The sequence below is a fragment of the Desmodus rotundus genome, chromosome X (genome assembly GCF_022682495.2).
Source record: "Desmodus rotundus isolate HL8 chromosome X, HLdesRot8A.1, whole genome shotgun sequence".
Lineage (NCBI taxonomy): Eukaryota > Metazoa > Chordata > Mammalia > Chiroptera > Phyllostomidae > Desmodus > Desmodus rotundus.
In genome coordinates this window covers 88,628,117-88,642,049 of record NC_071400.1, presented here as the reverse complement: position 1 = coordinate 88,642,049, position 13,933 = coordinate 88,628,117, and the positions used below count along the sequence as shown (strand labels likewise).

The 13,933-nt window shown below is 39.7% G+C and overlaps 1 protein-coding gene across 2 annotated transcripts in view; it reads left to right on the top strand.

Moving 5' to 3' along the window:
* Positions 1 to 13,933, top strand: part of PHEX (phosphate regulating endopeptidase X-linked) — a 169,103-nt gene that overhangs the window by 94,365 nt on the left and 60,805 nt on the right. For both annotated transcript variants that reach the window (XM_024569898.2, XM_045203239.2), the window contains exon 13: positions 10,184 to 10,261. In XM_024569898.2, the coding sequence (XP_024425666.2) occupies positions 10,184 to 10,261 (78 nt within the window). The remainder of the gene's footprint in view (positions 1 to 10,183; positions 10,262 to 13,933) is intronic.

The following is a 13,933-nucleotide window of genomic DNA, read 5'->3' as shown; positions in this document are numbered from 1 at the left end:
CTTTGATCTCTACATTTAATATTTGTGTTCTTTTGTCTATGCTGTAATTAAATAAAAATTTAAAATGATGTTTTCCAGTCTGCAGTGCTTGTTTGGCAATTAGTAGCCATTCAAGGAAAGGTCGAATATTGAACTAACGTTATGATGAACAAAGTGTGGTCAGTCTTAATTACCAGGTGATTAAGGAAGATTAAAGGCCAAGTTTTAAGGAAGCTGTAAATACAATTTGAAACATTCAGTGCATGTAATTCATAACTATAGTTCACACTGCTATTTACAACACTTTGAATCTTCACCTGTTTCAGAAAATATGGTTAAATTGGAATGGCAGGATCTGTTATTTGGGACCATTTGTGTAGGTGGCAGGCAGGGAACAAAGGAGAATGAGGGATAAAGGCCCATCAAATTGGTGGAAAACCTCATTTTTAAATTGAATCTCCACTGCCTTCACCTCTGTCTTTTTCCTCCCTCCCCTTGTCCTTTTATCAATTCTACTTTGAAATAAAGCCTGCAACTCTAATAGATGCTACTGACTGACACTTGTGCAGCAATTCTACCAGATGGTATTTGAATCTCGGGTGTTCTGTGAAAAATGAAAAGACCAAACACATGCGCAAATAAATGAAGGTTGAATTAATCTTTATAATTAAATGGAATATTACCCTGCTATGACTGATTTTAGCTTTCAAACCGGATTGCATGCTAATTTTTCAGTGAACTGTAATTGTATTAACATGGATTTTAGATGACTCAAAGTACTTAAAAATGGATTTTGCCAAATTACTGAGAGAAAAGTTAATAGAACTTTTAATCTAAACAACTCTGAGATCTTGGGATATATTTGTATCGTGACTTATAGTTGCAAAAAATTTCCCAGTTGTTAATTAGTTCTTTGCCCCAATCATCCTGGGATTTAGGTGGCATTGGCCAGAAATTAAATTGAACTGCAAATGCCTGAGGCACATTCAAAAATTGGTGGGAGAGAATAGCATGGTGTTTTCTCTGTAAAGTGCTCCTGATGCCATAGTAGTGGTGACTGTTAGTGAAATCCCTGAGGAATATTGAAGGAGTGGATGAGCCCTCTTCTTATGAATGGATGATACAATGTCAGTGCTTCCCAGAAGTGGGTCCAGAAACCTTGGCAAGTTTCACAGTCTAGAGCGAAGAGTATCTCAGACGTGAGCATGCATGACAATCTCCTACAGCAATTGTCCTTGACCCACGGTGTGCTATTGTACCCCCAGGGGACATTTGGCAAGGTCTGGAGACATTTTTGGTCACAACTGGAAAGCGGGTAGGAGAGTTACTGGCATTTAGTGGGTAGTGGGCAGGCATGCTGCTAAACATCCCACAGTACACAGGACAAACTCCTATAAGTAAAAATTAGTTGGCCCAAATGTCAGTAGTGCCGAGTTGAGAAACCCTACTCTATGGTGAAGTTGTTAAAATGCCAATTCCTTAGTTGCAACCCAGAGACTTCTGTTTTAGTAGGTCTGAGGTAGGTCCATGAATTTGCATTTTTACTAAGTTCCCAAGTGATGCCGATGCTGCCAATCCAAGGCCAAAGCTTTGAGAGGCCCTGAACTAGAGGACTCCAGTGTCAAAGGCACCAGCAGTATGTATGGGCATTGACCTTATAGCATCCTCCTTTGGTAGAAAAAGTATGTGACAGTTTAGAAAAGTTATCTCATTGGACCTCCCCCACTATGTTATGAGAAAAATAGTTCAAAAGTTTCTTTCTTTTTAGGCTAATGAAGAATTGTTCATGTCAGAGGTAAATCTTTTAAAAAAATTTATTGAATTTATTGGTGTGACATTGGTTAATAAAATTATATAGGTTTCGGGTGTACAGTTCTATGACATATCATCTGTATGTTGTACTGTGTAGTTACCACTCCAAGTCAAGTGTTCTGTCACCATTTATCCCCCATGTACCCTCTCCTATTTGTCCCCACCCCCTTTCCTTCTGGCAGTCACCTTACTGTTGTCTGTGTCTATGAGGGTTTTTTTTTCTTTTTAAATATATTTATTGATTATGCTATTGCAGTTGTCCCATTTCCCCCCCCACTCCACTCCATCCTGCCCACCCCCTCCCTCCCACATTCCCCCCCTATAGTTCATGTCCATGGGTCATACTTATAAGTTCTTTGGCTTCTACATTTCCTAGACTATTTTTACCCTCCCCCTGTCTATTTTCCACCTATCATCTATGCTACTTATTCTCTGTACCTTTACCCCCCTCTCCCCCTCCCACTCCCCTATAGACAACCCTCATGTGATCTCCATCTCTAAGATGGTTCTGTTCCTGTTCTAGTTGTTTGCCTAGTTTGCTCTCGTTTTTGTTTTAGGTGTGGTCATTAATAACTGTGAGTTTGCTGTCATTTTTACTGTTCCTATTTTTGATCTTCTTTTTCTTAGGTAACTCCCTTTACCATTTCATAGAATAAGGGCTTGGTGATGATGAACTTCTTTAACTTGACCTTATCTGAGAAGCACTTTATCTTCCCTTCCATTCTAAATGATAGCTTTGGTGGATACAGTAATCTTGGATGTAGGTCCTTGTGTTTAATCTTGGGTAATGTAATTATGATGTGCCTTGGTGTGTTCCTCCTTGGGTCCAACTTCTTTGGGACTCTCTGAGCTTCCTGGACTTCCTGGAAGTCTATTTCCTTTGCCAGATGAGGGAAGTTCTCCTTCATTATTTGTTCAAATAAGTTTTCAATTTTTTGTTCTTCCTCTTCTCCTTCTGGCACGCCTATAATTTGGATGTTGGAACGTTTCAAGATGTCTTCCCTTCTTTCTAAAACTAAAATAAATAAAATCTTTTTTAAACTATGAAGTCTTGCTATTAATGACAGTGTGGCTGGAACTTGAGGGTGTTATTCTAAGTGAAATAAAGCAGACAGAGAAAGGCAAATATTATCTGATTTCACTCATATGTGGAATCTGAAAAACAAAACCAAATTCATAGACGCAGAGAACAGATTGGTGGTTGCCAGGGGGGAGGGTGTTTGGGAGGTGGACAAAATGGGTGAAGGGAGTTTATTTACAAACTCCAGTTACAAAATAAATAATCCACGGGACATAGCGTAGTGTTCAGCACGGTGACTCCACAGTCAGTATTATATATTGTGTATTTGAAAGTTTCTAAGACAGTAAATCTTGGCAGTTCTCATCACAACAAAAAAATTGTCATTTTGTATGGTGACAGATGGTAATTAGACTTATCGTAGTAATCATTTAGCCATGTATACAAATATTGCATCATTATGTTGTGCATCTGAAACTAATATAATGTTATATGTCAGTTATACCTCCTTAAAAATTAATCTTTGTTCCTTACTTTTCCCTTGCCTTTGTTTCGACTGGTTTTGAAAAACTTGAGAATCTGTTATGTAGAAGAGGTGTTACATTTTTTTTTTTGCAGTTAAATAATGAGTATTTTAGGCTTTGCAGGCCCTGTGCTCTCTGTTGCAAATATTCAGCTTTGCAGCATGAAAATGGCCATAGACAATACATAAACGAGTGAGCACGGCAAAGTTTATTCCCTTGAGCGGGTGGGAGCTCACAGAAATTGTAGCTCAAAGAAGCAGTAAGAATTTGGGCTTTATATATCATATTAACAAGTGGAGTGAGTTAGGATTTCAAGGGACAATAAATGTTGGGAAATGACTGAGAAATATATGGGGGAAACTAATGGAACGTAAGGTGTGTTTCAGTAAGGTCTGTTTATGCAGTTTCTCCTCCTGGCGCTGATTGCTCATCTCTGGTAAGAGCCATTCTTTCCTCCTAGAACATGAAGCTTCCCTTAAAGGGGACTTGTGGCAGTGGAATTCTTTTGGAAAGCTCTTCTTTCACGCAGATAAGGGTAGTGCAGAGAAAGTGTCTTCCTGCAGTTGTTGATTCTCAAATGTCTTCAGGTCAAAATATGATAATTCTTACACCATAGTGGCATATTCTGGAGCCCTTCACTGTGTTCCAGTAAAACTTTATTTACAAAAACAGGTGGTAGGCTGGTTTTGGCCTGCAGGTTGCAGTTTACTGGCCCTTGATGATAGGACCCCGTCTGTTGGATAGAGACAGATATTATTTACTTTGGCCCATATAAAAGCCTAACTGTAATATAGGATTGTTGTGGCTCTTGGGCGTATATCTATCTTGGCTATGTCTAGACAAATGGATTTAGCTAATTGACACTTCGGATACTGATTTGAGCAAGTCTAGCAGCTGGTCTATTTGCAAAAACTCTGTGAACGTAATTGACTACATGTAATTGAAAGTAATAAAAAGACATAGATTAAAAAATTATATGATCTGGCCACTCTCCTATTTAGTTTCAAAGGGAGTACCTGTAGTTGCCTGTATTTTTAGGGTAATATTACCCCTACCCTCAGGGGGTTGTGCTGTTTTATGGATTAATCATAGGATGGTTTTGAGTTCTTAACTCTATTGTGACTCCCTGCTCCATTTATTTACTAAGAAAACCCAGGTATTAATGTCTTTCCTTAACTTGTTGGATACAGTGCTCGCCCAAGTGAGAGGACCATCACAAAGACACCAGGGAAAGGTTTAGTGCCATTATGGCCCAATTATGATTTACCTGGGCCTGAGTAGTTTCTGTTTTTGAACTGGAAAACTGCCTACCTCCAAGAAACGTGGAGTTGGTGTTTTCAAGAGAGACGATGGATGGATGCAGCTGGTGTATAATTTGGAACGTGCTCCCTAGAATGTAGTCCATATTGGAGGGGAACTGGGATTGTCTGCTGTACTGGAACATCCCTCAGGCAGGGTTAAAGATGGGAGACCTGAAATCTGAGCATCCCTGCCTTCCGATTCTTGTAAAATCAGAACGGGGACGCTTATCTGTACTCCACCTCACCATGATGCCTGAGCCAGTGAACCACACCCAAAAGCAATTTGCAGAATTAAAGTGTCTGAAGACTCATAATACATCAGTGCCATTTTCACTGAGATGATAAAATTAGATTTGTTAGATAACTGCATTGTTATTATTTGTGGGATGCGTATAGCCCCAAAGGATATTAAAGCCTGTTCCCCAGGCTAATTTTCATCAATGCCATTAGTTCTGCTTAGGATAATATCTTCAGCCAATCATTTGGCATTATGGAAATTGCCATTGTTTTGAAGGATAGCATAATTTATGCACTGTCTCCTGAACTTCTGGGTGCTTAAATCTCAGAATTTTGATTGATGTTTAGTAGTTATTACAGAACTCATCAGAGAAAATGAGGCCTTGGTGTTGTTAAGCCTGACTGAAGCTTTCAAAGGCACTGCAAACTTAAGAATGTTGTGCTATAAATTGTTTATAAAGGGATGGTTGTTCATCAGTTATTCCATTTTTTCTTATGTTGGTTAATTTAATAAAAAAGAAAAATATGCCGAGACTTAACTATGTGGAAGAAACACAAAGCTGTTTAATTAAGTGATTAAAGCAATCCCTTTGATGTAATACATGCAAGACATTTGAGAATTTACCTGACTCCCCTAAATAACCAAGTCAGTGGGGATTAAAACAAATGAGCTTTCCTTCTTGCTTTCTGCCGATCAGCTTAATACTAAGTGGCTTTGAAAATTCAGGAGTAAAGCAGTCAGCTTAATCATTCTTTAAATCAGTTTGGTCATCCATGTAAAAATTGTATGCTGTTTCAGAGCTCATAGCCAAATAAAGCAGAATTATGCTCGGTTCTGTGCTTTCTCCAGCACTATCAAGTTGTAGTATACCTTGTGGGAAACTCTAGGAGGGAGGGGTGGCTTCAGAGTTTAAATCATGTTGCCTTTTAAATTTCCAATGTTCCTTATTCTTCTGAGTTCATTTGTGCTATTTCCTCTCCCTCAAAGTAATAATCTCTATAAACTCTTTGTTGTCTCCATAGAAATTGTGATTTTTAAAGCTCTAGCCCTAAGATGTTAGGGCAAGGAATAAACTCCCAGGCAATTAAGATATGTTGCATGTACATGTTAGTAATAGCAAAGAGCAAAACAAAAAAACTGAAAGTTGCTAAACCACACATGTGCAAGCCCGTGTGCACATGCACTCACAGACATGCACACACACACTTCATACTGTTCAGTTTGGCAAGCACTGTTGAGCACTTACTGTATACAGGGCCCTATGCCTCTAACTGAGGCAGCTCACTGAACAGTCTACCCTCACTGAATTATCTTTGTCAGCCCAGCAAACTATGCCTGTCAGGCCATATTTGTCATGCTGCCTATTTTTGTATGGCCTAAAAGCTAAGAATGGATTTTACATTTTTAAATGGTTTAAAGACATCAAAAGAAGAATATATCACAATACATAAAAGTATATGAGATTCACAATTTAGTGTCTATAGTTTTTCCTTAACTTGAAAATTTTTATTCTTATATTTCCTTTTTAAATTGATTGGGGTGACATTGGTTAATAAGATTATATAGGTTTCAGAGGTACAATTCTATAATATATCATCTGTATGTTGTATTGTATGTTCACCACCCCAAGTCAAGTCTCCTTCCATCACCATCTATCCCCCCTTTACCCTCTTCTAACTTCCCTCATCCCCTTTCTCTCTGGTCATTACCATGCTGTTGTCTGTGTCTATGAGGGTTTTTTTTGTTTTGGGGGTTTTTTTCTTAAGTGGTATATTTACACAATGGAATACTACTCATCCATAAAAAAGGAAGTCTTACTGTTTGTGACAGCATGGATGGACCTGCAGAGCATTATGCTAAGTGAAATAAGCCAGTCTGAGACAAATTCCATATGATTTCACTCATGTGGAATCAAATGAACAAAATAAATGAACAAAGAGAAACAGACTCATACATAAAGAACAGACTGACAGCTGTCAGGGGCAGGGGGCACTGCGGAGCTGGGTGAAAAATGGATAGTGCTCACACTAATTATCTGGCCTGAAATGTCAATAGTTGTAAGAGAAACTGGTCTAAAGGCAGAAAGCATATGCCAGCCAAGTCTGTCCTATTTTAAAATGGATTCTTGGAAGGAACAAGGACTTTGTTGTATGTCATTGGCCAGAATCTCATCCCAAAGTCAACTGTAGCTGCAAAGGAATCTGGATGATACAGCAATTTTTTGTTGGGTCCATTGTCACCTGGAGCAGAATTTGGGTCTGATAGTAGGGGAAGAAAAGGGGATGGATATTGGGTGGACAATAGGCAGTTGTCCTGAGCAGCCTCTTTCCAGAGGTTTGTGTGAATAAGGGACGGAAATGCAAGCTCTGGTTAAGGAAAACTTGGGAGTTTTTGATTAACCACAAGCAGCGTAGGAAATAGTTTTTGCAGGACATAATATGCAGCCTACTGTCTGTTTATACCACTGTTCTCTCAGTATTTGCAGTGGGACTTGCCTTATCTTCTTCTCCATGTAGCCCATGAGATCATTGATTTCAGGCCCACCTCACTAATACTTTACCATTCATCAAACCACATTGGTGCTTCATTTCTTTTATTTTGAAAAAACAATTAAAAAGTTATGTGATCAGCCCTGTCCAAGTGGCTCAGTTGGTTGGAGCATTGTCCTGTACACCAAAATGCTGCGGGTTGGATTCCTGGTCAGAGCACATGCCTAGGTTGCAGGTTCGATAGCAGGTCAGGGCACGTACAGGAGGCCAGTGGATATTTGTCTCTCACACTGCTGTGTCTGTCTCTTCCTCCCTCCCTCCCTGTCTCTTTTCCCCCCTCCTTTCTCTCTCTCTCTCTCCCTCTCTCTCTCTCTCTCACTCTCTCATATTAATAAACATATCCTTGGGTAAGAATTTTGAAAAAGTGATGTGATCAGTATTTGCCTTCAATGGTATATCCGTTAGAGTTTATTCAGCAGAAGGGATCCCCTTCTAAGTATATCAAGCAGGGATATGTGTAATACGGGGAATCGGAGGCTTATGCAACCATTGGGAAGGCTGAGGAGTGAAGGCAGAGTCTGCCAATGATCTCTGTTGCCCTCACACAGAAGGGGCCTTGTCAGGAGAATGTCTGGAAGCTTCTGGCAAAGTTTTGTATCTGCTGTCTACAGATGCCCTTGTGCCTGTCTATGGCTACCAACAGCGAATGAATAAATGGCATCTCCTCTTCTACCTTTTGAATCTCCTGCTAGTGCTTCTCATTGGCAGAGTCTAACCTGGAGCCATGCCCATGACTTTTGAGAGATGCAGTTGTGAAGCTTCTCAGGGAAGAATGGAGAATGGGTGGAGTGGGATGGTGTGGTATTGACAACAGACTGTCAGGCAGAAGGAGCATTTGAATTTGAATAAAGGCATTTATTCAGCACATTTTGGGAAGAAGAGTACTCTATTGAGGTGTTGGCAATGTTGCTACTAGTATCATTACCTTATTCCACCTATGTGTATTTGGGAGATGAATAAGGCTTATTTGTGTCTGTGTTCTGGCTCTCTTCAAGTCATACTGTTGCTAAATAAATAATAACAAAGGATTCAATGACCTGCATATCTAGTGCAGAAGATAATATATTCTGTGAAGCTCCATAATGCAGCGGGGGTCCCAGAGTGTGACGTTTGTAAAACAATGCATAATTCACCAGCATGCTCTGGAGAGATCAGTGTTCAGAAAATAATTGTGGATGACTCAGCTTGTATATGTTTTTATTTTGGGGGAAACTGTCTGGAGCTCTTTATTTGCTGTACTTATGCCTGTGACTTATGAAGAGCTGATAAAATACAGTGAGGCATTAAACACAATGAGGATAATAATAAAAACAATTTGGAACAAGGTAAATCGTAGACATGATGTATTGCTTGGCGTTGAGGGGAGAGTTGTAACCTCCAGTTATCTGGTACCCAGGTGACATCAGGCTTTCAACTCACGGGGTTTTGAAGGCTGAATTTGATCTGTGCTATATTTCAGTCTCTGGAACAGCAAAACCATTATGACTGGGTCCTATGGCACTTGTAAAATCCCCTGAGTCTTGAGTTTCAGGTTTCTGCTGATATTTAATAATTAAATTATCTCAAAGAAGATAAGGAAAACATACTACATTATTCTGTTTATTTCTTGAGTGTGGAAAATTGAAAGGGAGTAAAGGAAAAAACTCAATACCAAGAGCAGTGTGCCGGATTAAACCAGCGTGTTTGGGGTTGCTTGGAATCTTATGTTGGGTCTTCTGGAGACAAAGCTAGAGATGTGGATTCTTGTGTAAGTGATTTATGATTTATTCAGCAAGTGCTCCCAAGAGAAACCAGCAAGGGAATGGGGAATGCCAGACAGGGAAGGGCGAGAGACTGGTAAGGGTGAAATTTGAAGGGAAGTCTCAAACACCCTGGTCCAGTGTGGAACTCTGGAGTGCCGATCACACCTCACAGTTTGTCCTGAATTGTGGCAAAGGAGCTGCCATACTTTCATTCTCCTGCACAGTTAGTTATTGGCTGAGGGCTGCTGGCCTCGGGGTGGTTTTGGATGCAGATAAACTTGCAGGGGCCTTCAAAGAGTCTCAGGTGCTGGTTATTAGAAAAGAAAAACAACATAGATGCTGGGGAGGGGTGTACAGACGTGATTAAAGGGATCCCAGGGGACCTGCGGAAAACCCCAACAATGAGAGAAAAATTTTCACTTGGAATTGCAAGGGTTGGGAAACCTTTTCTATAAAGGGCAGGTAGTAAATATTTGAGGTTTTGTGGGCCATGGGGTTTCTGTTCCAGCTAGTCAACAACATCGTTGCGGTGCAAAAGCCACCATAGATTACATGTAAATGAGTGGGCATGGCAGTGTCACAATGAAACTTTATTTATAAAAACAGATATGGAGGGAGACAAGATTTGGCCCAGGGGCCATAGTTTGCCAGTCCCTGTTCCCTGTATGTACCTAAGATGATTTTCAAAATCCGTTCCCTATATGCTGCAAAACACAGGGAATAATTAGTATGGTTATCAAACATCCAGTCTTTCATCCTTCACAATGTTGCATGGATAATCTTGCTGAAGGGTGACTCTTCTCATGTTACTCCTACTAAAAATACTTAGTTCTCTGTTATCTATAAAATGAAATCTAGAGCAGCGACTAACTTATTTTTTTTTGCCCTTCACAGTGGGTTGCATGTGGTAGATATTTAGTAAATGGAGTTTTCAGATGAACATTGCATTCCTGCATCCTGTGATTATTAATGATTTAAGTGCTGAAACTCTGACATCATTTTTCTTTTTCCTTTGTATAGGCAAGAGCTGTTTTGGCAAAAGTTGGCTACCCTGAGTTTATAATGAATGATACTCATGTTAATGAAGACCTCAAAGCAGTAAGTGCTAAATTTACTGTGGTTTTTTTTTCTGGCAAGTTTTACTGGCCTCATGCCTTTCAACTAACCCAAGTCCAAGCAATTAAACCTGGTGGTGCCAGAAAGCACCAACTTTTGATTCATTCCTTGGCTAGATATGAGCCTCAATATGCCAGGCATATCACAAGATTTAGAGCAGATTCAAAATAAAGGAAGTGTCAGAAGGAATGTATAGCTGAGTGGGTACCATAAAGCAAATGGACTTGGATTTGGCCTAATTTCATCGTAAAGGAAAGAATTAGGCAAATCGGGTATTTTACAATTAGTGGGCATGTTCTAATGGTGAATATATGATCTTTGTTGTTAAACAATCTTTATGTGCTTCATTCATATTAAATGACTTGTAGTAAATCTGCTAGCTGGCAGTTAACTTCATTAAACTTTATGAGTGTTTTTGCAAATTAAGTGCATATACATATGACTCTATAATTTATTGTGATTTGAACTCCATATTTGCAGTAAGTTAGTGATGGAGGAACAATAATGATTCTTTTTTATTCCAGTATTTTGGGACTTACATTTTCTAGTAGATATATTCATCACAGGCTTTTCTAATCACAACCACTGTTCTTTCCTTTTCTATAAATAATTCTGGTAAAGAACTTTGATTCCTCACAAACCCCTGTTTTTACCACTCACTGGATTTTCTTGAAAAAGTAGGGTTTTTTTGTTGTTGTTGTTCAATTCTTTTAATAACAATGGTCCTGAGGTGTAGCTCTTTCCTGAAATTGAGGTTTGACAAGTTGCATATCTGAAAGCAATCCCAGCTTTGTAGATGAATATCAGAGTTTTACAAAATTATTCAAAAGTGAGAAAAGGCTTTAATTAGGAAGTTTCCCATTAGCCTCCAAGATATGGCCTTCTAAAGTATTGATCTGGTTGCTATGCAGAAAGATAATTATGCTTCACAGTATCCCAAAGCTCAGACAGCCCATCTTATTATACATTGTTTTGATAATGAAAAATCTCACTATCATGATAATTAAAGATACTGATGCATTTGACACATGCACATGTTATTTTTTAAGCCCCACAGTGATCCTCTGAAGTTAGACGGCCTTTAGCCCCATTTTGCAGAAAAGGAAGTAGAGACTCAAAGAAGTTAAGTGATTTCCTGAGTCCACAGAGTGTCAGAGCCAGGACTGAATGAAGTCAGGACCTAGGAAGCTTGGCCTATGATCTGAGAAGGGGTTCAGCAGGGTCCTTGTCAGGCAGCCTCGCTGCAGCGACAGGGGAGTGAGTTTGAAGAATTGGTGGGAACTGCTTGCCTAGATCTGGTTGGAAGTGAGAGGAGGAGAAGGGAGATGATATTGTCAAGTGGTTAAGAGCAGAGGATTTTTGCCTCTTCCACTTACTGGTTGTTTGGTTTTGTGCAGGTTACATTACTTCATTTAACTTCCCTTTGGTTATCTGGATACTGGAGATAATAATAACCAAGTCTTAGTGTGGTTGGGTTGATTAAGTGAGATTATATAAACGTAAAAGCACCTAACATGATGTCTGGTGTATATGTAGGCTCCCTGTAAATGTGGATCAGTATGAGAACTGTGGCTGCTAGGAAGAGCATCACCAGGGCACAAAATACCTTACTTAGCAAGAGAACCTGTACAGTTCCATGGGATTGGCAAATATTCCAAGTCAAGGGTCCAGATAACAACATTTGAGAGCCAGTTTGATGTAGCGGTCTACTGTTTACTAGCTGTGTGATCTAGGATCTCTGTGCCTCAGTTTCCTCATGTTAGAATGGAGATAATAATAATCCCTCCCTTATAAGGCTGCTGTGGGGATCAGATAAATTAACATATGTAAAGTATTTAGAGCTGATCCTCATCCACACTAAGCACAATATAAGAGTTAGATATCTTCAATTTGCATTTATGATAGTAAATTATTTTGGTTAGGAAAAATCATTATGAATTAACTCATCTAGTATCCAGGTGCCTCAAATTGACTTAAAAAGACTGTGCAAATAGAACAGTCTCAAGCTGTAATCAAATAAGATAGCATTCAGAGCTCATTCACAATATTTAGTTCATCAGGTTTTGTTGGCAGTGTGCTACTGTTTAAAGTCAGTGTCCCAAATTGAAAGACTCACTGAATGCAGTACCTCTTGTGAAAAGAAACCAGCTGCCAAACAGGATGCAGTGTTGGGTCTGTTCCCTCATTTCTGCGGGGCCTGAACGGAACCCATTAGACGCTGAGATTTTTAAGCGCGCTTGCAGAGAAAGGGCTTTCGTGTGACTCATTGCCAAAGCAGGCAGTTACGCCCGAGAGTTTCTAACACCGTAAAAAATAGACGGTACAAAACATTTCGAATACAGGAAATAAAAATACAGTTGTATTTGGAAACCGATAAAGAAAATGAATACAACCCAACCTGAGAATAGGTAAAGGGTGCTTGATGTGATAGTAATAGTGTCACTGAGGTTAATAGCAAAAGGACTCAAGTATTGCGGGTACACAATGGGGCCGTATTTTCAGTTCTGAGAAACATGTAGATAAGGACTACTGTCGGGCCTACAAGATGTGTCTGGTTGTACACGCTCTGAGCACGTAGAGGCTTTTAGAAATGAAAAACAGCTTAGTTTATTTGACACAGGTAAAGATATGATTTAGCAGGTACAAACGCTGAAGGGAAGAGGATAGAGATTAGGTAATGGATCGTATGAAGGTCAAAGAGAAAGGTTGAAAACTTAAGTTGAGACTATGTGCAGATAAGAGCAAATGGAAAAGAACTGAGAGGCAAATGTAAAGAATTAGAGAAAATTTGTTTTTTCCCCTCTTTGAGGAAGACAAGGTAAATTGAAGTACCTCAAAAAGTGTTTCTGAATAATAATCTTTCCGTAGTCTTTGACAAGAGCAAGAAAGGAAATGCCTACTAATTAGCCTAAAAAAGTAGGGGTCAGTCCACTTTCCCTTATTAAGTGTTCTTCCATTGATCCTTGGTGGGAATAGACTTTAAGAGCGGTACGATACCAACTTGGAAAGATTGCTGTGTCAGCAAGGAATCCAGAAGCACACTAGGCATTTCAGAGAGGTAATTTAATACAGGAAATAGGTTGGAAGGCAAAAATCGGGAAGGTGAGGTAAACCAGACATTAATAACTTCAGGAAGCTACCATCACCCCTGCGTCTAGGGGTACAGAAGGGAGAAGGTGGCGGTACCATCATTTAGGAGAACAGAGGGGTAACTGCCACTCCAACTGGGGTTGTGGAGGAGGGGGTGAAGATTCTTTCTGAGTCATTGTCAGAAGAAGAAAGAGGAAAGAGAGCAAGAATGACAGAGATCAAACACAGCATTCTTTCCCTTCCTGCCACCTGCTGATTTGCCCCAGTCCCTCCTGGTGGCAGGGAGCCAAATGGCAATGGAGCCTGAGAAACAGAGTTTCCCGTGCCCAGCCCCAGCATTACAGGACAGGGTAAAAGGCTGGGCATGCATCCGAGAGACAATAGGTAAATACGGGGCACCATTAGGCACTCCACCCATTCTTGTGAAAGCCAGTGGAAAATTGGAGTAGGGACTAAAATCAGAAACACAGCTGACCTCCATTTACTTAGGAGAATTGGATATGGATAATTTTTCAGAGAAAAATCAATGTTTGTAGTGAATGATACAAATATACATACATATCA